General features: G+C 38.1%; 1 protein-coding gene across 1 annotated transcript; it reads right to left on the bottom strand.

Annotated features, from left to right (window-relative positions):
- Nucleotides 1-913: 913 nt before the first annotated feature.
- On the bottom strand, nucleotides 914-23,101 carry BNC1 (basonuclin zinc finger protein 1). The gene is made up of 5 exons (XM_068143685.1): nucleotides 22,872-23,101; nucleotides 9,601-9,703; nucleotides 9,190-9,425; nucleotides 6,040-7,964; nucleotides 914-3,986 (listed from the first exon to the last, which is right to left on the bottom strand). The coding sequence occupies exons 1-5, from the start codon at nucleotides 22,878-22,880 to the stop codon at nucleotides 3,305-3,307; spliced, it is 2,955 nt and encodes a 984-aa protein (XP_067999786.1). The 5' UTR covers nucleotides 22,881-23,101; the 3' UTR covers nucleotides 914-3,304.
- Between the last annotated feature and the right edge of the window lie 178 nt (nucleotides 23,102-23,279).

Genomic DNA, 23,279 nt, shown 5'->3' with positions numbered 1-23,279 from the left:
TGGCTACCCCGCAGTGGGCATCTGTGCCTTCTCCTTTGGAGTCACAGAAAGGTGTCAGGATCTAGTTTTTGAGGCTCTTGTTTTCTAAGGGAAAAAAAAAAAAAAAAGATACAAATAAAAATGGAGCAACATACCTGGGTAGCAAGGGTGGGCATATCCAGGCCCAGTTCAAGTCTCATGCAAAGATTTGAGCCTGTACAGACTCATGGTATCACAGATGTAAAGATCTCTGAACCTGAGCCTCAGTCAGTGGAGGCTGCTTCAGCTTTCCACATCAGCTCTGAGAAGCTAGAAGAATAATGGTACTACTATTCTGAAGTGAGCTTATTCTCTTCAACATCTGTGGTGAATATGTGATACAGGCTGCACTATAAGCACCACACATATTTAAACCTAACAGGAGATGTTAAGGCTTGGTCCAAGCACATTGTGGTAGTTAGGAGGAGGGAGCTACACAAATGCTTCATGAGATACATATGCTGTAGTAGAGGTACTAGGGGCTTAGCCTTTCCCATCCTGCCTATTTTGACAAAGAACAACAAAAATACCCTTTCCAAAATATAAATTGCACCCCACCACCACCCCCCAATCTATCTTTTAGCACAGATTTTAATGATGAAAGATTTGACTTCTGTTTCGCTGCTGGCATTTAAAGTAATCTCTACCCTTGGCTAGTGAAAAAGAAAAAAGGAATAAAGAAATCAATAAAATATCTGGCAACATTTATTACATTATTTCTAATGGCTCATTAAAACTTCCTTATTATGGAGTAAGTTAGTACCACTGTCAAAACAGTGCTCTCTACAGATGGAATGTGTTTCCAGGACTTTTTTTTTCTTTTAATAGAAATTAAAAATAGTTGTTGGGGTTTTTTTTTTCAGTCACAAAAGCCTACTTTTCTGAATCAACCAGAGGCATTATTATTTGTTTTTATTAACACATACAAAATTATTAAGGTATACAAATGTGTTTCCTTTTTGGACACAGTGAAAGCTGAATTAATGGGCATTACAGCATTAGTTTACATCACACTGTTTCAAAAAGAAAAAAAAAAATGATTAAACAAATAGGTTTATATATATATATATATAAAAAAGAGGTTGAAATAGCTGGATAACAAATAATTGATGTAGGTAATCAAAAGGCTGGGAGCAAATGTGTCTCCTCTGATTTTGCCCTTAGCTTTCAAACAACAAAATCCACTGATATGAGTGCCCATTTGAAAAAAAAAACAAACAAACACCATCCAAATCCCCCCTAGAAACCCAGAACACCAAACCCCCCCCTCGAAACACAAAACCTCAAAGCAATGGCGCAACTTTCCCCAGGCTACTAAATTTTTTTCTTGACAGCTTCAAGCACAACTGGATTATTTTAAATATCACATAAACCTACTGTAAATTAAAAAAAATAGAAAATTTCTTTACACAATGCATGGAAACCATTTCTAGCGAGCACAAACATTTACAACTGTGTCATGTTTCTTTTTTTTTTCCTTGCATATCCCATACTCGCACACAAATCAGTTTTCAAAAGAATTAGTGAAATATCCAGTCCACTTTTGTTTCTTTTATACAATATGAAATGGTTACAATAACATAGTATTTTTTTTTAAGAATAAGTTAAACATCGAGACATATGGCAATAGCGTTGTACTATTTTCTTTTTTTTCTACATACATATGAAATCCAGAAATTCAGTCTATTTTTATTCAGTCACAAAAATGAATGAAGGATAAGATCCAGTTATACTGGAAAACTAGACTAGTTCTAGAAACCACAAATACCGTGAGCGCTTTGGTTTAATATGTACAGATTGTGCTGCAATAGCATGCTTGCATACTAGGATTGATCAACAGATTTCAACTGGTGAATGGAAGTGAAAGAAGAAAAACAAAAAAAAAAGGAACTATCAGACTTGCTTTCTTATTTCTTTTTTTGGAAATGCTTCAGCCAAAGAAGTACAAACACAGCATTTGTGTGATGTGACTACAAATTAAATATTAAAGTGTTTTTTTAAATACAATACAAGACCAGTCTTCTTAAGTGCATAGAACATAATGCAGAATACTGTTAATTACAGGGACAAGTACAAAGACATTGATTTTTTTTAACATATATTGAACATTTAAAAAAAAAAGAAGAGGTGTGAATGAGAAAAAGCATTCATCTATTGTTACAAAGATCAACACACTTTCCCCTCCACCAGTAAGAGAAACACAGTAGCTGCTGAATCATGAAAGATAGGTACTGCATCCATTTTGTCTTGCTCTCTCAAAGGCTTAAAATTGCACCTTTGAGCTCCTAAGTGGTTTGGATACTTAGTTGGGTTTTTTGGGTCTTTTTCATCTTCTTCTTTATGTGTTTTTTGGGGTTTTGTTTGTTTGTTTGTTTTTCCTCTCCCCTTTTCTCACCACTATTTTCAACAAAAACATCTCACTCACTTAGAGTGGAACTCAAAAAGTGCATTTCAAATTAAAGGATTTACTTTCCCTCCTTATTTTATGGATGCATTTGCTGTGGTTCAGAAATTTTATCTTAACCTAGTAATTCTTTCTATCACTACAATTTATCAGAACACCTCAGAATTATTCAGGCAACCCTGCCAAGTTAGGTGGCCCCTCCTTTTGCAAAGCAAACGGTATTAAATTCTAAGGAAGCCAAAATACTGCAGCCTTTTTCTTTTTCCAAATGAAATGCCAACTTAACAACTAAGGACTGCAGCATTTTCAGAAGATTTGGATTGTATGCAAAGTCTTCCAAAGTTTTTATTTTGGTTTTATTTTGTTTTAAAATACAGTAAATGGCAAATACCATGTTCAATTAATACTGCAAGTCAGCTTCAGTCCATGGTCTCAGGAACGAAATGGCAGCCCCAAAACTCTCAACCTAACCAGAGGAAACACCCCAGTTGCTAGATATTTCTTACACTACAACAACTCACTTAATATGTAAACACAAATGATGTTGGTTCTCATTTGAAGCTCCTATTGTTAGAAAGTAATACTTCACAGGTATCGAAAATACTTTAGTTTAGGTCTCCATATTCTCCCCATTTCTAAGATGCTTTCTTCTCCTTACAGAAGGCTTTTCCTATTTAACATCAAACCAAACAATTGCACAAAAAACTACAGCACCAAGCTTTGCTAAATGAAACTCCTGGAGAGCACACACAGGAAAAAAAGAATTTGACTGTGGTTGCTGAGTGGGCTAAAAGAGAAATGAGTTTAAATAAAACTAATGTTAACACATTCTTGAATTGAAATGATTAATTCTTAGCAGAAATAAATGAAGATAGCATGATGTTACTGTAGGCTAGTTGGTGACTCAGACAGACTTTTGTGCAGATTAGGGTTTTGGCTGTGCCTGTTCCGACTGCGAACAGATGAAAACATTGTGTTGCAGCCCGGGATTTTACATTTGTGGAGCTGGCGGAGGTGCACAGTTTTGTAGTGAGCCCTGAAAGTTCCTTTATTACTGTAAGTTTTTTGACATATATGACAAATTATTGGCAAACTGGAAGGTAAATTTGTAAAGCTCTGATGAGCTTTCTCAATTAAAGTACAGTCTTGGTAGAGTTCATCATTGGGCATTAGGCTGGGTCCTTCACAGCTTTCATCACTATCGTCCAAGGGCATGGTGCATATTTCACTTCCTCCATCAGAATCCCAAGAAGAATGAGCACTGCTCTCAGATTTAACGCTGGAAGTAGTGCTTAGATCCAGAACAGTTCCATCATTCAATGGATCGTATCCATAACTCTCAGAGCAGGGTTCACTAATTTTGCTCACTGGAAAAACCAAGCTGCCTGTTCTGTTCATTCCTTTGAAGATTACAGAAGTATGTCCAACATGTTGTTTTAAAGAGACATCTTGACAAAACTCCTTAGCCATGTCTTTCAAGAGGTATGTTGCATTGAAATGGTTGTTGAATTCCAGTGTATCTTTAGTCAGAAGCTTATGATGAAGGTTTAGGTTTGAACTATGTCTAGAAGAACAAAGACAAGCTTAGCAAGAAAGTGTTTCACCTCACTTAACAGCTGTTTCATAATGATCATTAACAAAGAAAAATAAACAAATCAGTATTTCATAGCATTCATAAACTATAGACTTAAGAGTTTCACCAACCGTCACACTGGGAATGCACACAGATGAATTAGAAATCGACTGGGTATCTGAACTGGCTTGCACTGGCATGTATCAGAAATAACTCTACAGGAATCAGTGTTTCAGATTCTCTCCTCCATTGTTGAAGGGTCTCTGCTCCACTAGATCTAGTGCTGAGTCTAAAAGAGTTGGGGAACATACTCAGAATTTGTGTACTGAACTGAGATCAGAGAATGGACTGAGTGGGGGAAGGAACAAGATTCTTTCCCAATGAACAAAGCAGGATAATATGATGATCTCAAGTACTGTAACCACTCATGTGCCAAGATGCAGCTGTACACATCAGTACAAAGCATTTCCTTGAGAGGAAAATACTTCAAGAATATAGCTTTTTAAGTAACTTGCAGTTTTCAAGTGGGCATCTCTGGATTTGGTTTAAAACCCACCAAAACGTACTCAAATTGCTGCTCCTCCTCCTCCTTGACTAATAGAAAATCAGCTCACTATGAACTTCCAGCCTCTGGTTAGAAGATTCAGTTTATTGCAAGACAAGGAAAACGTTCATTTTCCCCTGTGCCATCACGGTTTAATCCAAACCTGCAGTCACAGCACTCCATGTTAAAGTCTGGAAACTTCTACAAAATTGTTACAAATAACTACTGTTTTACACAAAGTTTGTGAACTGTCTTGTGAGCTGGCTTTAACAAAAATAATAATAAAAAAAATCAAAACCAACAACAACAAGCCACAAAACAAAAAACCAACCCTCTTCCAAAAGCACTTATGTTAAAACTTAACAGCATATATTGTTGTGGGAAGGAATTTGTGGCATGCAAATGCAGATCTTACTGCTGGCCTTCTTTCCTGTGGCCCATATCACACTTACAGAGGAGAGGAATTCACATCTGGGAAGATGCAGGCAGCAGATCAGAGTATGAAACCCGCCAGCAGCAGATGAATCTGTGCACCTCAGATGCAGCAGCCAGTCCTCAGAGACTGGTTTATCCTCTCTCTGGACTGCATCAGCTAGCTCCAGTACTCCTAGCAGACTACAAACAGTCTAAACCTTGTGTCACTTTGAACTGCTATCCAGGCATGCCTCCAGCAGCCAAAAGCTGCTGTAACACTGTTCCAGGAGGGTTACAAAACTTGCAATGCTTGGCCACACTTTAGCAGGTTAGTTACCTATCACTTAGCAATTCAGATACATAACCAATGGTCAACAATAGAGTCTCAGTTTTCGTTTCTCAGCCTACGTGCATAAATAGGCTGAAATAAAATTATTTACAGCAAGAAAAATACTGCAGCTAACAGGAAGATGAATAAGCTCATGATGTAGTTTAGGATGTGGTATGTAATCTCACATAAAAGCACTACCAATGTGGATACACACCAGACAGTGTCAGTTTAATTAGCACTACATACTGTTAAATTTGTACTGCCACACAGTAATCTTGCTTTTCTTATGGGCTTTCCCCACTAGTTTGTTCAAAATCCTTGAGTAAAGCAAGGACAAGGGCAAGTGAGCATTTCCTGAATTGATCTCATAGCGGTCATTAAAGAACACTGTATAAAGTACACATGAACATAGATATTAAACATAGAAGTCCACACATGCATCTAATGGAAAATGGCTGAATTCATATTCTTGTGGCTTTCCCTTTATATTCTAAAGTATTCTTTCAACTACTGCAGTCTTTATAGGTTATGGAATTTTCATGGCTTTATTTAATACCTCGTAGTCTAGTGGAAAGGAAATGTTTCTTTCAATGGATTTTCATTTCATGAATGTTCTGATAAGTTATCGTACCTGTTATACGAAGATACACAAAAAAAATCTTTGCAGGCTCCATTCCTCAAACACTCATTTTAATTTCAAATTAGGCTCCATTGTGATGATAAAATAAATACAATTTTGTTTATAATTTTCTTACCTGTCTCGACTTCTACGAGAAGGGAAAGCAGCATTACAGCCCTCAACTGTGCAAATATGCATTTCTTTGAGATGTACATTTTTAAAATGCATTTTTACACTGTAAGGGTTTTTAAAAGTCTTCTTACAGATGTCACAATGAAAGCGGCTTTCTTCCTTCTGAATCCCTAGTGCATGTTGGCTGACATGATCCATATCTTTAGAGTCTTCAAAACAAGGAATGGCAGCACCCCTGTTTGACAAAGTGCTGAAAAAGCCCCCGGTCAGCAAGTGGTGTTGCAATTCAGGGCAGTCATCTTTAGGAATCCTGCGCTTTGACTGCTCTTTAATATACATGGGGGGTTCAGTCATTGGTTTTATAACATCATTGTGGTGGTGTTTTGGATCTTCATATATAATCTCATGGGGAACTATTTTTAAAGGTTGGTTTTCTTCTGGTTTAACCTCTTTCTCACAGTGATGCAATTCATTCTCAGAGATATCCTTGATGTATTTGTTATTTGGCGCAAAGACAGATTCAAAATACTTTGGGCCCTCTACCCCAGAGACAGATTTCCATGAATTACCTGAATGGGGGTGCTTTTCCACCCTGTCGGTCACTCGCTTCTCTATCTTATGCTCACAGGTCTCAAGCTCTCCATCACTTACCACTTGCAGACGTATATCATCTTCAGAACTGGCAACATCACTACTTTCATTAGGCGTTTCAACAGCTTCTTTCTCTATCTTAATAGGCATACTTGATTTACGAGATTTCTTCTTGGGTAGCACGTCAAATGGCAATTCATTTGACACAAGCTGCTCTGGTATTGAGGAAGAAACAAGAGGCAGAGAAGGAAGAATACCTGGAGTATTAGCCAGCTCAGCTGGTGCGACTGGACTACGATAAAAAGGAAGAACAGGCTGTACTGTCTTCAGGTTTGGAAAGAGGACACCGTTCTGTCCAATACTGGGAAATCCAGCCTGACCCTTTGAATCTGTGCAAGAGCTGGCATAGCTGGTAATAGTTCTGCTATCCGGAGTTAAAATTGTAAATTCTGTCCTTTTACTATCTCCAGGTCCAATGGTCAAACCATTTCTTAGATCTTTATCCCTGTTATTTCTATTCATTGGCATATGGAGTCTGGGGTTAGGATTTGCACTATGACGATTTCGACTACGCAAACTGCTGAACACCATGTTGCAGCCCTCGATTGTGCATTTGTGCTTTATCTTCAGATGGACAGCATTGTAATGTATTTTCAAAGTACCTTTGTCATAAAATGTCTTTTCACATGCAGTGCAGAACACACGCCCTTTCCTTGGCCCAGCGCCATTTTTTTCGACAGATTTAATTTTGTTTTCTGGAGATAGTGCTGTCATTTCAAGCTTTGCTGCTGTATTATGTGAACTGGAATCACTTAAAAGGGCATCATCTTCTGTTTTAGTGGTGACATCTGGACCATTTATGCTCCTCTCATTTTCGACTTGAAATGATGCAGAACTAGAAGTTAAGAAGTTGCTTTCAGAAAACGGTATCTGAACATCTTGTTTAGTTTCATTGCAATGGTCTTGACCTTGCTCAATCAAATGTCTTTCTGGTGGTGAGCCTATCAAAGGTGGAGGCACTGGACTGAAAAACTGGAACGGCAGCATGAAAGCCATGTTATTTACAATATTTTCAAAGGGATGAATGTTGGTAGGACTCATTTTGTCCAAGGAAGCAGAAAAATTAGGACTGTGTTGATTGCAGCTCTCAATGAACGCTCTAATATCCAAATTGGCAGTTGTGGGTGGTATTATAATTGATTGCCCTTCTTTCTCTTGAATTGCCATTAACTCTACAATGGATTTAGTTTCTCCAAACCGAAGAAACTGCTGCAAAGTAGCCAGTTCTTCCTCAGTGGTCATTATGCTCCAGTGATCCAGCACTTTTCCTGAAGCATCCTAAAGCAAAAAAAAACATTTAAATGAGTTGGACATTAGTTAAGGTGAACAACATCCACCTCACCCCCCCCATATATAATTTTTTAAAAGGACTGAATATTCTTCTCTAGTGAAATGATAAAATCCTTCTGTTTAAGAGATTAATGCAATTTTGTGATACTTCCAAATTTTACCACATTAGTGGTATTATTTCTTTCTCTGCACTGACAGTCATTCTTTCCAATAAACTTATTTTTTCTACAAAAATTAAGACAAGCCATTTGAACAACAGTTAGTGTCATGTAAGTACAGACAGCAGTGATGGAGCAATCAGACCAAGATTTAGCTCCTCATTTAAGTCAAGTATTCTTTCATTGCAAGTTTAATAATCTTCCAAGCAACTAAGATCAGAGAACAAATGAACCTGTATTGATCCATTGCCAGTGTTCACAGAGCACAGCTGTAATTACACTAGAGTGTTGGAGTTCTTTCAAACTCTAGCTATGCCTAACTTTTCCCAATAACTACAATAAATATTTTATCACAGAACATGTATTTGATGGCCTACTGAGACTTTTCACAGTGCATGTAAGAGTTTCTAAGATGATGAAGAATGTAACATTATAAATTTTTCATGTGGTAGAGGTTCAAGGTAATTGATTCCATATTTTTAATCCTAACACTAAAAAGCAAGATTATCAAGACCATTAAATATTGATTCATGTCATAATGTAGGATCATAATGTTACTTTACATAAAAAGTAACTTCCACAGACACAAGGACTAACATCAGTGTAAGCACATAGGGCCAAATTCATCCTTGATGTAGCAGCAGCAAGGTCAGTAGCACCATACCAGAAATTAATGTTGTTCCTGGTGCTTAAAATGACGGCAAGTTTATTTTGCTATATAGGAATAAAACCACTGTTTAAATAATGCTAGAGCAAATTCTGAAGCCTTTACTTTGATATATTCCCGGTATATTGCTTTTTCTTTCTATTTTGGCTTACCTTTTTTGATAGATTTGAGCAAAGTAGAACAATTTCAGTTAAGTTTGACTAAGAAGCTAGCAATGATAAAAAATGCACCCTTTCTTTTCTGGTGCTAAGCTTGTACAAGTCTATTACTGCCTTTCAGAGGTACCACATTGTTAATGCATCATGAACCACTGACAAAATTAAGCTTGAAAACATTATGAAATACTACTTAGCTATCATATTTATATTTAAAAAGGCCCTCTAAATACCTGTAGCACATATCCACGTATGTAATCCTGTAGTGTCCAATCCAGAGCATGGAGAATCTGTATCACCTCTTCCTGCTTCAGAACACTGAAAAGCCGATCTAGCAGAATTTTAAGGCGCACAGGAATGGCTTGGGTTCCGTACAACATGAGGCTACTGATGTCAAAGACAACATTGGATTGAACTATTTCTACCTGGCTCGATGGGTAGAGATTGGGAATCCTTAATTTGCTCAGAGCTGAAAATAAAATCACAGAATGCAAACAAACTTGAGTCACAAAGAGACAGATAAAATGGAATGTTACTAATGTTGGGAGGTAGAGGGGTGGGGGGTGACACAAAAAAAAAAAAGCATGCTGTAGTGAGAAGGATCCTAAAAGGTTTTTATACAGGTAGTGAAAAGAAAATCTTACCATGTGCTACCCATCCATGCCGGCATTGATCACATTGTCGCTGATTTATTTTCCCAGGTTTGAAACATTGACAACTGCAGCTCACAAGAGTGCATCGGATAGCCTGGAAATAAGAGAAAGCACGGCAGGTAGTACATAAAATGGTAGTGTGGTCTGTTTAGTAAATTGCCCCCAACATGAATTTGGAGAAATACCCCCAAAATAAATCACCAGACTAGCACAGAAGGTTTTGGAAGCAAATGAAGCTATATTTACAAGTAAACTAAAATCTAGAAATATGAAATGCAATGCATATTTACTATATATATATATACACACACACATATGTACAATTTATAAACAACACAAAGTTCCCTCTGGACAAAGCCAGGGGCTACCAACAGCGCCCCCCTCCTTCCCCCATACAAGGGCAAAAGGAGAAGAGAAAGCCACTATTACAGTTTTCTAGTACTTAGCTACAACAAGGAATGCAGCCAAGGTCAGCAAAGCCAAGCAAAGACACCAGCTGGTAGCAACTAAAATGTAGAAGCAGGAAAGAGAGACAGAATAGTTTATGCATCCAACTTTATCCCAGTTAGCAAGCCGATGGAATTATTCAGACCTTATCATTATGTTCCTTTGACATCCAATGATAATTTTATTTAGATTTATACCACTTTCTTTGGAATTTTCCTAGGAGGCTCTATAACCTCTCTGGACAGACTGTTCCAGTGCTCTGGCACCCTCAAAGTGAAAAAGTTTCTCCTTAAGTTCATGCAAAACCTCCTGTGTTCTAGCTTGTACCCATTGCCCCCTTGTCCTATCACTGGCCACCACTGAAGAGAGCCCAATTCCATGCTCATGACCTCCTACCTTCAGATATTTATACACATTGATAAGATTCCCTCTCAGTTTGCTCTTTCCCAGGCTAAAAACCCCCAGGTCTCTCAGCCTCTTCTCATAAAAGAGATGCTCCAGTCCCCTAACTATCCTTGTAGTCCTCCATTGGACTCTGCAGTAGTTTCCTGGCCCTTTTGAACTGGAGAGCTCAGAAATGGACACAATGCTCCAGGTGTGGCCTCACCAGGGCAGAGTAGATGGGGAGGTGAACCTGCTGCCCACTCTTCTTAATGCATACCAGAATACCGTTGGCCTTCTCAAGCATCACCAAGAACATGCAGATTATACATACACAATACACCCATAAAATCCACATAGAGGTATAACACCAGCATATACCTAGCAATGTGCATCAAGAGTAATCCAGACAAAACCTGAATTGTGCAAACTACCCCTGCTTTGAAGAGAATCTGTCCCCAGCTACAACACTAGAATATTATGGAAGCAAAATATTTAATGGTATACATAGCATCCCTTCTGTGGGTTTATTTAGGCTGAAATACCTTGATAACAATAATGAAGTGTTCCTGTGGATTCAGCTAAGCTATGATCTTCATGTAAGGAAGGTTTGAAAACTATGTACTACAGATTAAAGTCCCACTGTCCTCAAGTTTTGCTGGAACTCCATGCTGCAGTAGAGGAAGTTCTAGTGAGTAGTGCATTAGCACTGCATAGATGTTGTCCTTTACATGCAGCAGCATATACATAGAACATCTGCATCCTGTCAAAAATACAGGAGGTCACTAATACTTCTTGGTAACAAAGCTCACCTAGAAGTACTCCAGCTCCTCAAAGACTCCATCAGTCATATTTTACAGGGGCAATGCTTGAAAGATAATAGGCAAAACAGAGCACAGAGATAGCAACCAGTTGCACAGTTCAATTTGTGCATTACTTCACTCTCACCAATGTCATCTATAATGCAAATCAAATTAGTATTCAGATACTCCTAATCAACAGGACAATACAAACTTGCTTCCTGGAATATATGCATTCTTCTGTGTGTGCTCATCTGCTGCAAAAGGCAGACAGACAACTTAGGGATCCTAGTTAGAGCTCCATAGGGATTGCTACAGAGCAAAACATTTGAAGGATTCCATATTGCTTAGATCTGATACTGAGAATGGTTTCTGCATAAATGGAGTATTTATTAAGGCAGGGAAAGTGAAGAAATTGATGCACTGAAATTCTGCACTGGAATACACACACACACAGACAGAGCCAGATTATGCAATTGTAACATGTCTGCATTTTTCTGCTCTTAAAACAGAATGTTTTAAAGTACAGAGAAACAAACATTAACTAAGGCAAAGTTATGCCCACTACTGGCTCCCACTCCTGCTCCTAGGGTCTTATGCAAAACAGGGACTTCCACTACTTATGAATATCTATAGAAAAGCAAGACAAGACTTGAAGACTAAAAGTATCTTTTCAAGGCAGGCATCCTCACATTGGCACATTTGGAAAACACTCAAAGAAACAAGCTTTTTTTTTTTTTTTTTGGACAATCGGGCTAAGAAAGACACTGGAAATGTTTAAATTGAAAAGGACTTTAGAGAAAGATTATTTCAATGGGGTTTGCCATAGGCAGTTTTTTAGGCTTGAAGAATTTGACCTACTTAGGGCAGAAGAGGAGGCTACATTCAACACCCTACTACAAACAAGCATGTGCCTGGTGCTTTACATGACTGGATCTGAGCTACATAGCTGGCTAACCAAGGAGTTAGCTAACATTCACATCTCCAAACTGCAGTGACTTGATGCTGAGATTTACCTTTATTTGAAGGATTGGAACAAGTGGCAACAGGGCTACTGAAATCTCTGAATCACTTTGCTTTTAATCTTTTAAAGGAGCCATTGCAAAATACTGAATTCTTGAGACAAGCTCTGTGCTTGCCATAAAGTCGTAAAATACACATCAATAACCTATGCAGTGTAAATTGCTTCACTTTAATGGAGGATGTATTTTCACTTAGATGCTAAAATACTTTGATGTAACAATAAGAACACATACATTTCCTGTGGAAAGTTTGGAAAAAAGGGTGTAGTTTGCCACTGATTAATTTCTGTTGCAAGATACCAAATAATAATGCAGTTCAAGTCTTCTGACTCTGATTCTGTGACTTGCACAGGCTGAACCCCTTCCACAGGTAACTCTGCTAAGTTCAGTAAACTACAGAGCATTCCATGAATGCATCTTTTGCAGTCCCTCCTGACAAAATTACAAAAGAGAACTTCCTTTTTCCGCAAGAAGGAATAGAAATATGCACAATGAAACAAATCTGTCATGATAATAACTTAATTGAGTTTTCAAACATTTTTTCATTCCTTTTTCTTTGGACATGTTCCATGAACCACTGACCTTTAAAATCATTTTTTCTTCTTAACTTGCATACTTAGACAAGAAAGATACACTGCACACATTTTTGCATTTCACAGTTCTGTGTAAGATCTTTCTTCTATATGATACATATATTTATTTTGTCTTCCTGTAGAGAGGTAGAAGACTGCACATGGAAAAAAAAAAAAAGGATATTTTGGTTTACATATATGACAGTGGCTCTTCGAAGGGAGCAGAGTTCCTCTTCTACTCTAAATAAGGAATTGATCCCTTCTCAGGTCCATACATTACTGCTTTTGGTCACCAGTCTTAGATGTACTTCACTTGCATACTGCCAACTGCAAACCCTCAAATCAGGGGTCTGTGGCTGACTTAAATTGCTTGTAAGAATGCCTAAGAAGTAACTAGTATGATTTTCAAGTTTGTAGCACATCCCTTCATCTGTGCTTGTCAGAGTGTGTCTCCTAAAACTTTCTCAGCAACATTTGAATTAAAACAGTCACAGAGCACATAGAACATGGCAAAATTAACTTTTAAAATAACCAGTCCCAACTTTAGATTTTCATTCGTTGTTCAATTTGAGGCACTTGTAGAAGGTGCACTTTGATTATCTCCCAAACTAACTTACATCAGAGTTTAACGAAGAGAAACTTAGCAAAACTTCATGTGATTAACACGCTTGTCTTCTGCCTGTTAATCCTACCATCCTTAATACGCCTATTCCAAGGTACCGTAATTATATCAAGTCTTTTAATGAGCTTTATTTTCCCAACAAGAGGAACAATTTCATCCTACAGAACAAAGGAATAACTTTCTATATTACATACATGTAAAGCTTCAAAATCATAATTAAAGGATTGGAAATGTAGATGGAAATTAAAGTGGAAATTTTTTTTAAGTGCAGTCCTTTCATTCAAGTCTATTATTTAGCTTAACTTTCCAGAAACATAAGGCAGATATTTAAAAAACAAAATAAATTAAAAATCCTATGCTATCATCAAGGATCTTCTTATTACTTTCCCATCACTCTCTCACACACAAATGGATCCTTCCAAATCCATTATCAGCAAGGCTTTCTGGAGAAATCTGATCATAATTTTCTGTGGTTTTACCAGCATGACTGTGGGAATCTGAACATCAGATTTTTAATACAAATGATTGTTATAAGAGAGCAGATCAACTATTAAACTGGCCGCTGAAAAACGTCTAAGTACTAATCACTGAAAAAGAAATCTCAACTTGTTGCCTGAATGTCATGACTGCTGACATCTTTTTTTGCCAGGTATTGATGTGGCTTCGATTATGCTTCAAAAGTTACTGAACATGTCTTTGCAATCGACTTGTAGCCTTCACAGTTAAAGAAAAGCACAAGCTAATGGGAGAAGTTCATTCTGATTCTGGGCATACAATCAGGCTTCATTTCATAAAGCAAGCTTGAGATCATCTGTGCTCTCCTGAAGTCTTTTGGGACCTATGCTCTCTTGCAAACATACTAACAGCAGGTTTTAAAAAAAAGAAAAAGCAGCAAGAGAAGGGCAATATAACTGTATCAAAGCTCATTCAGTGTTAAGTGGAGTCTGGTTTGACAGCACTTTGGCTTGGGAAATAAATTAAAAAGTAAGTAAATATCGAAGACCCTGTCAGGACCAAGTGAGAGATCTCTGCTCATGCTAGAAAGCCATTCTGGCTCTCTGCATGCTGAGAGAGATGCAAGTGCAGACACCAGTAAAATGGAAAAGCAAGTCTCAGACTACCCTGGTAATATTTAGTGCCAGTAATTCACAGGTCAGCACCCTCATTTGTCTCTGGCATCTGAAAACACCCCTTGTCTTCTTTGCACAAAGCCACCCCTCACTCTAGAAATGTTTGGGGGTTTTTTTAAAGCAACTGCTATCACATGAAGAGCATGAGACAAAATGGTGTCACTGATGCTGTGTTACAGGAACACCTGCAAGCATGGAGTAGAAAATCCTATCAATTTAAAGACAAGTTTGAGGAATAAATTGGAGTTACATGAAAGAGATGTGCGAGAGAAATCTTCATTAGATGAGATAAAACAGATGCCACTTTACATGTCCATTATTGAGGGCTTCTAGCAACAAGTTATACCTCCCACAGCCATCTCACCTTCATTTCCCAGAAAAAGTAATCCCACTGAATATAGGTAAGCCTGGAAGGTATGTGCTCTCATGAGCACATATCCTAGAGGTAAGAAATGGGATGTGTCCCATTTCTGCAAAACAGACTTGCAGTGGCTCCACAGTAAGAACCCTTGTGGAGGAAGAGGCAAGATTTATAATGGGGAAAGAAAATAAATTTGTAAAGTATTAGGATTCTTTTAAAGTCTGCCAATCAGCTGAAACATGAAAGCTTTCTTACTTCCCAGAGTACAGGTAACAATTTTCCTCTCACATTAGGAGTAATTCACAGAAATTAAGCTCTCCCTTTTTGTCTGTAGAGATAAAATTAAACATAGGACGTGTCTGGTTATTAGGAAGCATTTTCTTGCTTGCACCTTGTAAAAGATTTGCAAAGGAAATAAAGGGATGGATAAATTTACCAAGTCTTAAAAGTACAATCCACAGCTAAATCAAAGGCCGAATCCAAATCTGTGTGCATCTTTCAGTAAGGAGAACAGTGGGCATGACTGCTAAGTTGTCTTCCTGGCCAACCTCCTGTGATCCACTGGGTTTCTTGTGGTTGCAAAGTTTAAGTAAGTCTTCCTTTTTCATCATCCAGTTACATTTGATTACTTCTGTATTTGAATCCTTTGAGTAATGTCTGAAAGCAGAGACCAATTCAACAAACCTATCTTAAGCATCTCTCTCAATGCCATACTTTTCCATACTGTACAAGCAAAGTTTTCCTTTGTCCACTTTTTGTCAGGCAATTGTTGCCACTTTCCCTGGGGACATATTCCACTGATAAATAATACATCTGTCAGTTTTGTCATGATTTAAAGCAATTTCTCAATTTACATATTGTCCACCGTATTTTCACTGTACCACAGCCCAGCTGTGCCTATCTGTATCACGCTAATAATATTTGGTTTTTTAATCTATCCCATATGTATTTGTACTCACTCTGTCCACTCAAGAGTACATACTTAGCCCTTGTGTGTGTTTTTCCTAAACACAGACTTCAGGTTTTGATATTCTGCTAGCTCCCTGCAGTTTATTGGAATCAAAATATATTCCAGTACATTCCAAGGAGGCTCACCAAAGGTGTTGGGCTGCTCCAGATGGTATAAGTAGTTGTTGAAGACACAGCCTAACAATTAAACCTTAACTGCATGTTGATATTCTATCTGCTACAGTTTAGACTAAGCATCTTATTACTCTATTGTTCCTTGAAAATCTCAGCAAACTTTAAGTTTAGTAAGGCTATGAATTCCATCTGCCTGTAAAGAACATTAGGAGGGCCCCTGCAGCATCTTGAAGGAAAGGCTCTGGGCCATTTTCTTCTTGACATGCTCACTTCAAAGAGGAAACAGGATGCCTGGAGGACGGACAGAATATGGAAACCCTTCGTTGACTGTAAGTATTGCTGAGAGGAAACATAGGGAATGGGGAAAGGGAGGGACTCATGAAGCAATAGGGCTCTGAAATGCACTTACACACATATAGGTCTGACAGCAAGCTCAACTGATAGTTACGCTGCACAAACTAGACTAAGCCCATGCTGCAAATTGCACATGTTCAATATTGTGGTGTTTTCTTCTGTCATGGGATTAAGATTCTCAGTTATGGTCAAAGCTGTACTGGCAAGTTACATACCATCAACAACATATACACACCACCTGCCTTTCACGACCTTAGCCCTTCAAACAAAGGAATTTCCATTCATGTACATTTATGCCTACTCAAGTACATTTGGTTGTTGTAAGTTATGTTGTTCCTATACTAAAGTTTAACAACACTCAAGATTAAAATAAACTATTACATGAAATTATTAAAAGATGGAAAAGGTCCTTATAAGATTTCTAACTCTATCTGACCAAAGGCTGCACGCGCCATTTCCACAATCTCATCTCACAAAAGACGTGTCTTACAAAGTTACAGCTGCTGTTAATACAGTTATTTAATAAACATAGTAAGTAATAACAAACATCTTTCATGAGAAGCAAACAAGCCCTGTGTATCCAGAAAAGTCTGGTCCTATCCATATTTTAGCTTTTTCAAAAAAGCAGAGAAGAGTTGCAGATGGATGTGACAGAGTAAACAGCACCGACCAAAGAACTCCAACCTTCTCCATTAACAGATGTGTTTAAAATGCTGGACCTAGATGATCTATTCTACAAACTACTTATTAGTAGAATAGTTTAGCAAAATTCCTGTTTCCTTCTTAACAGACCAGCCAGGAGAGAGATGAGAAAGACAGAGATGGGCCACAACTTGCCTCTTACTTACAGTGCCACTAAAACACAAAGTTACACCCACAACTCAGTTCCTAAATCCACGACAGCTCAATAACGGGGCTGGTTTTCATACACACTGACCAGGTACGCTCCTACCAAGCTCAGGAGGTGCAAGAAGCTTTGAAAAATCCAGACAAAAAGCTTTTGTTTTAGAGGCCAAATGTGGATGGAGGAGTTGAACTTAACTATTGTGCTGAAAACTTTGGCTGGTGCTGATACCACTCAACTCCCACTTATCCCTTCTCTGTGGGGAAATTACGTTATGATTTTTACTCCTAAAAGAACACAAAGGCCACAAGTTGAATACATTTTCTAGATAAGACCACAGAATACATCCCATTAATTATCTGGATCCTTATGTATATATTCATATTGTTTATTTGGGGTCAGATACCAAAACCTGACCTCCCTTTAAACAGCCACAGCCTGAGAATACACAGAGCATTTATAACCCAGATCCTGCAGCAAGCTGCATTACCCCTTTACTCTCTCCCCCTCAGTGGGGCTGAATACAGCCAATTTGACAAAATCTCTCTTGTGGGTGCAGCTGAGCACCTGGAACTGAAAATGTTTAATTGTCCTTGCAATAATTGACTAAAACATCCTCAAAACCAGCCAAAAGGTGAGAGGAGAGGAAGTGAAAATGCTCAGTTAAGATGGAATTGATATAAGGTAATACATTCACATGATGGCACCACCTCAAATCAACCATGCTCATGGACTTAAAAGGTATTTTTAACTGGCTACTGAATTATGGACCATGAGTTCACATGTCACCACTTTGGTAAAAAGGTTTTCTAACAGAACTGTCCTGAGAGCAGAACAGAGCTGAGATAAGGGCCTAAACTAAATACAGTCTCACAAGTCTACAGCTAGTTTGGGCTCAGTGGCAGCATTGTGGCTAACAGCGAGGAGGTCTGGGCAGTCGCGGGCAACATAGCTGGGTGAGGAAGCAGGAGCTGTTTCTGAGAAAGGCAGCACGCTACAAGGCCAGACTTTAATCACAGCATAACTTGTGGGATGATAATCACTCCTCATGCATGTCACTTACCCTAAAGGGCCCCTTAGGGCAACTCTTGCTAATGGCACTGTCAAAATAATTATATAGAGAAAAGAATGTGTGTGCGTGTGTGTGTGTGTGAGAGAGAGAGAGAGAGTGTGAGTGAGTGAGAGCACACACACTCAGATTGCTACTCTTTAAACAAAAAAGCACTGGACAGTAAAACTCAATTTTGCTGTTCAGGAACGTGCTTGTGGATACATTGGCTTATGCTGCAATTAATCTCACTTGTTAACAACAGGTGTGTGCTGACAGACGGCTCGGTCAAACTTGGAATGTATTTAGATCCTCTCTTACCATTTGGTTTGGAAAAGAAAACAAGAAATACAAATTGAGGAATGAAAAAAGTCACAGTATCGTTATATTTCAGTTGTCAGTTACTTTTGATTCTGAAACACACTACAGGGCTACAGTTTCCACGGCATACCTACTCTAGCCTGCACAGGTCAGAAACATTTTCCTGAGTATTAAGCAGTGTCCAACACAAGATATTCAGCATTCAGTATCACTAAGGTTGGAAGATAATGAAGTAACTTCCCTTTCTAATAAACTTACAGGGGAAAAAAATTCTTCTTATCAGTAATTTAAAAAATGAGCAACAGATTGTTGCATATTGATGGGAAAACCGCTCAGGCTTTATGGGTAAAGACAAATTGCTGGACAGAATTGGTGTGAAATTTGGCGTGCGCTATTTATCTAGCACACAAATTGTGCACCACAAATTCTTTCTGTAGGGACATGCTATGCACACCGTGTTAAATGCTGAAACTACAAACCTATCCATGAACTGGAGTGTAAATATTTAACTCCAAGCTTTACATCAGTGAGAAATGTGTTACAAACAAGTATCAGAGAAATGAAGAACAGCAATACAAATCACCTGCAAAGTTCTTTAAAATATGTCTTTAACTCTTTACCTACTTTATGAAATCTCACATCTGTGCTATCTGGGTGCATTCACACTTCAAAGACAACCCTAAGTTTTTTAGCTCCTTATACCACTGCTTAAGTCTCAAAGCCATAAAATATGCACGCTACACTTTTTTTTCCCTGTTACAGAATGAAGACATAGATTAAAGAATATAAGAAAAATAAGAGCCTTCTGAAATACTTAGCATTACCCAATTCCATAGATTTTAGACCAAATCAGTACTCAACATATACATGACACTATCTATCTATCTATGGTGCTACAGTTATGCAATATTTTACGCAACAGTGTAGCTCCATTGGCAATTTCACAATTTAAAACTTAGCATTCCTTTTTATTGAACACAGGTGAGGAAATTTCTAACAGGCTTTCAGGCATCAGCTACCTCCAAATGTAAAAATACCCATTTCTTACTGAAAATCAGCTGCATTTTACATTTGGAATAGAGTTTTTAGAAAGCGATTAGCAACAATAAAATAATATGAAATAAAACCTGAGAAGGAAGGCGATGACACTTGTAAAACCTCTACTGTAGCATCCACTAGGAAAAAACCTGCTGGCTGCCCAGCACATAGGAGGTGTGAGAGTTCCTGCACCACTGAAGCCAGGAAGGGCAGTAGATGACCCAGAGGGCCAAAACAATAGTTTTTCTTCCCTGCATTTGGTGGATGTTTTTCTGAAATAACGAATTCAAGATCCGAATCTAATTTTTAGCTCAAATCTGCCAAATCTGTACTAAATGCCAAATCATAGGAGAAGTGCCTTTACACCATGGATATGCAGTAAGAACTGTAATCTAAAATAAAAGGAGAACATTTCTGTTCCTATCAGAGGTGTAGTTAATATCAGAATAAAGACTTACTGAGAACAAAATAAATCGCTCGCTTGTTTGATTGGAAATGGAATGACACGCTCCATGTTGTATGGACAGAATTTTTAACAGTATCATGAACAGGCATGGAAGCTGGAAGTCAAGACATTTGGTATCAAAAGGCCAAACCTTGTTGCAGCTTAAGTTGGCAGAATTTCCTCTTGCCTATAGTAAAGCCCATGAAGTGGCTTAACGTTTGCAATATTTTTTTCCTGTTTCTGTAATGATTTAACTCTCCTGCAGGTTTGGATATGTTTGGAGATAACTTTACTTTTAGGGTTCCAAATAGGCTGTAGATGAATTGGTAGTTCAAAGGACAAATAGAACAATTACTTCAAAAAAAAATCAGTCATGCAAAAAATCCATGTATTAACTTCAACAAAAATGCATTTTCCATAACATTAGTTACTTTTTACATGTTTACCTACTGTTAAATAAAAATCAGATTAAAACCGCAAACTACTGAAAACTCTAGTTTGATTCAAAGAGAAATACCGAATATAAAGAAAACCTCTTAGCCTTATACACATAGTGGTAAAAAGGTCTAATGGAATATACATGATATGTTCTTTGCAAGCCCTTATTTTTCCCTTATTTTTTCCCTTTTCTGAAAAAGAAGCAATTGGAAAGTTATTTTTCAGTGTACATTGTTCCAATCACCAGAACAAAGAAACCCAACTCACACTGTTGTTAGTAGTTAAAAATAATGCTAGTCCTACTTCGCACCATGACCTGGAGTGAGGCTCCCCACCTCCCACTCCTCCAGCACTGAGAGCTGAGCCACAATCTCAGTGTTTTAAAACCCAAAGTACAGAAACAGACTAACGTACCGCTTGCATATTTTTCAGCAAACTGCAGCATACAGAACTCTATTTTCCAAAAAGAGGTTAAAAATAGAAGCATATGATCTTTTCCCACCTAGAATTGTATCCTTACAATTAAAGACTATTAGCTGGCATCCCTTTTAACCGTCAAACTCAGACAGTGGCAGTTCTATAGCCACAAAGAGAAGCAGTAAATGAGAAGAACATGTTACTACACTGCATTTGAGAAAGTTTGGCTCCAAGCTATGCACTGATTAATATCAGATCTCCTTCTTTACTTGCCTCTTGACAATCTTGTCACATCTGGCTGACAAATCCTTACAAGCTTATCCAAACCAAGGCAGCCCAGATCATGCTCCGGGAGTAGCTTGAAGGAAGCGGCAACACCAGCCATGCACTGATGTGCCATCATGAAACTAATGAAGCTGACTTCACTTGCAGACTGCAAGAACGCGAAGAAACACAACATGCCTCAAGGTTTTGCAACATAACGCAGAGTTAGCTCACCAAAAGATAAGACAAACAATCAGCTCCTGAGGTTCAAGAAGCCAAGTAGTTACATGAATTACAAAAATTTGTACAGAAATCGCGTGAACAACAAGCTCAGCTAAATGAGCACAATAAACTCCAACTTCAGATCAGATGTGAAAATTGACTGCTAAATGCCTTTCAAACAATGGCTTGTTTTAAATTAAAACATAACTAGTTTATTTCATTTTATCTTTCCTACATTCCCAAAGTATCAAAATTTTGCCTGGCTCACAGATTATTCAAATTGAAAAAAACATTAAAAAAAAAAAAAAAGAAAAAGAAAAAGAAAAAAAAAGGGAAAAAAAAAGAAAGACAAGAAAAAGGGGGAAAAAATAGTGCCACTTTTAATCCATAAGATTTTACAGAAGGATAAACCACAGCCTGTGTGTATCAGTAGCCCTCCCCTGGGTTAGTGATCTGCCCTCTCCTCATTTTTAAACCAAGGATTTGTTGCCCAGAAGTATTTGGCCAATTAATAAACCAGAAAGTAAAATGCTGTATCTTAAACACATCTAACAAAACCTCATTATGTATGAGCTGACAATTAAACCGTGTTTATTTTTTGTATATGGTGAAATAAAAATTTTAAAAAATAAATAAATTTCAAAATAAATTAAATAAGCATCTTGGGTTCTGATGCATTTAACCTCCTAATGAGCACAGTGCATTTTAAAAACCAGACACCCCCCTACACACACCCCATGTACATACACACTCATTCTCCTCTCCGCCCCCCCCCCCCCCCCCCCCCCCCCCCGAAATACAAACAGGCTGATCCTAAGAAAATAATTACTGGCCTTATTTTCTGGATGCTAAATAGTCAACAATAAATCCTGTATAAAGGGCATACATTAGACTCCACTTTAGTAATAATTTCTAAAGAACTTCGTCGTGAAATTACATTGTCTGCTCTCCAGTGCATTTATACGTCACGATAATGATAATGTATCTGCTTAAAGCACTTGACTCAGAACACATCTGAGTCACAAATCACAGATTTTATTGCTATTAACGTATATTGAGGACTTGTACAATTAAACATTGTCAAGTATTTATGATTTACATGCTACTAGTTCAATTGGAAAACAATTACACAAGTGATGGCTCTGCTTATTATTAGCAGCCTGCAATTCTGCATTAGTTACTGTAGAACAGAAAAGTCATGCAGTTGTTTACAGTGCGCAGCAGAAAGAAAACCAGGATTTTTTACATAAACTAGTTTTCTGCTTTCACAGTATCTTTTCCTAATTAAGACATGGAGAGTACAGCTCCCTCCCTACAGCTCTCATCTCCATTGTTCATTACTCAAAACAACACCATTGCAAGATTTTTTATATCTCCACAGTGCATAATCACAAGTAAAAGTTGCACAGTAAAAATACACATTCATACAGAACTGCAAAGAACTTTTCCTTACCTCAGACATTCTTACTGTGCTTATGTTTCCAGAGCTATAAAACAGTTTCCCATTCCCTCAGTGAGTTGTACAAAGAAGTACTGGAAACACTCCTGCCTGTACAAGTACTAAGGCAGAACCATCACACGCCTCTTTACTCTTGTCTGACTCTGAGCACCTCAAGGTCTGATGTATGCTCAGGCTGTGCACAGGGGAGTGAAATAAGATCCTCCCCCTTGGTGTTCTCCAGACCTACAGTACGAAGTTGTGTCTGCCTCTCACCTCTGCAGCCAGCTCTCACCTCGCTGCCCCGGAGTGGTGTGCTCCAGCGTGCTCCTCCAGTCGCAGGGCAGTCCCCTCACAGCTGGCTTGAAGAGGGCATGACACTCATCTTTCACAGAGATTTGATCAAAAGGAGTCACGGAGGCT

This window comes from Melanerpes formicivorus, unplaced genomic scaffold (assembly GCF_026170545.1).
Source record: "Melanerpes formicivorus ecotype bairdi unplaced genomic scaffold, bMelFor1.0.p_v2 SCAF_10, whole genome shotgun sequence".
In the NCBI taxonomy this organism is placed as follows: domain Eukaryota; kingdom Metazoa; phylum Chordata; class Aves; order Piciformes; family Picidae; genus Melanerpes; species Melanerpes formicivorus.
Note: the sequence above shows the minus strand (reverse complement) of the source record. Positions and strands in the feature narration are given on the sequence as shown.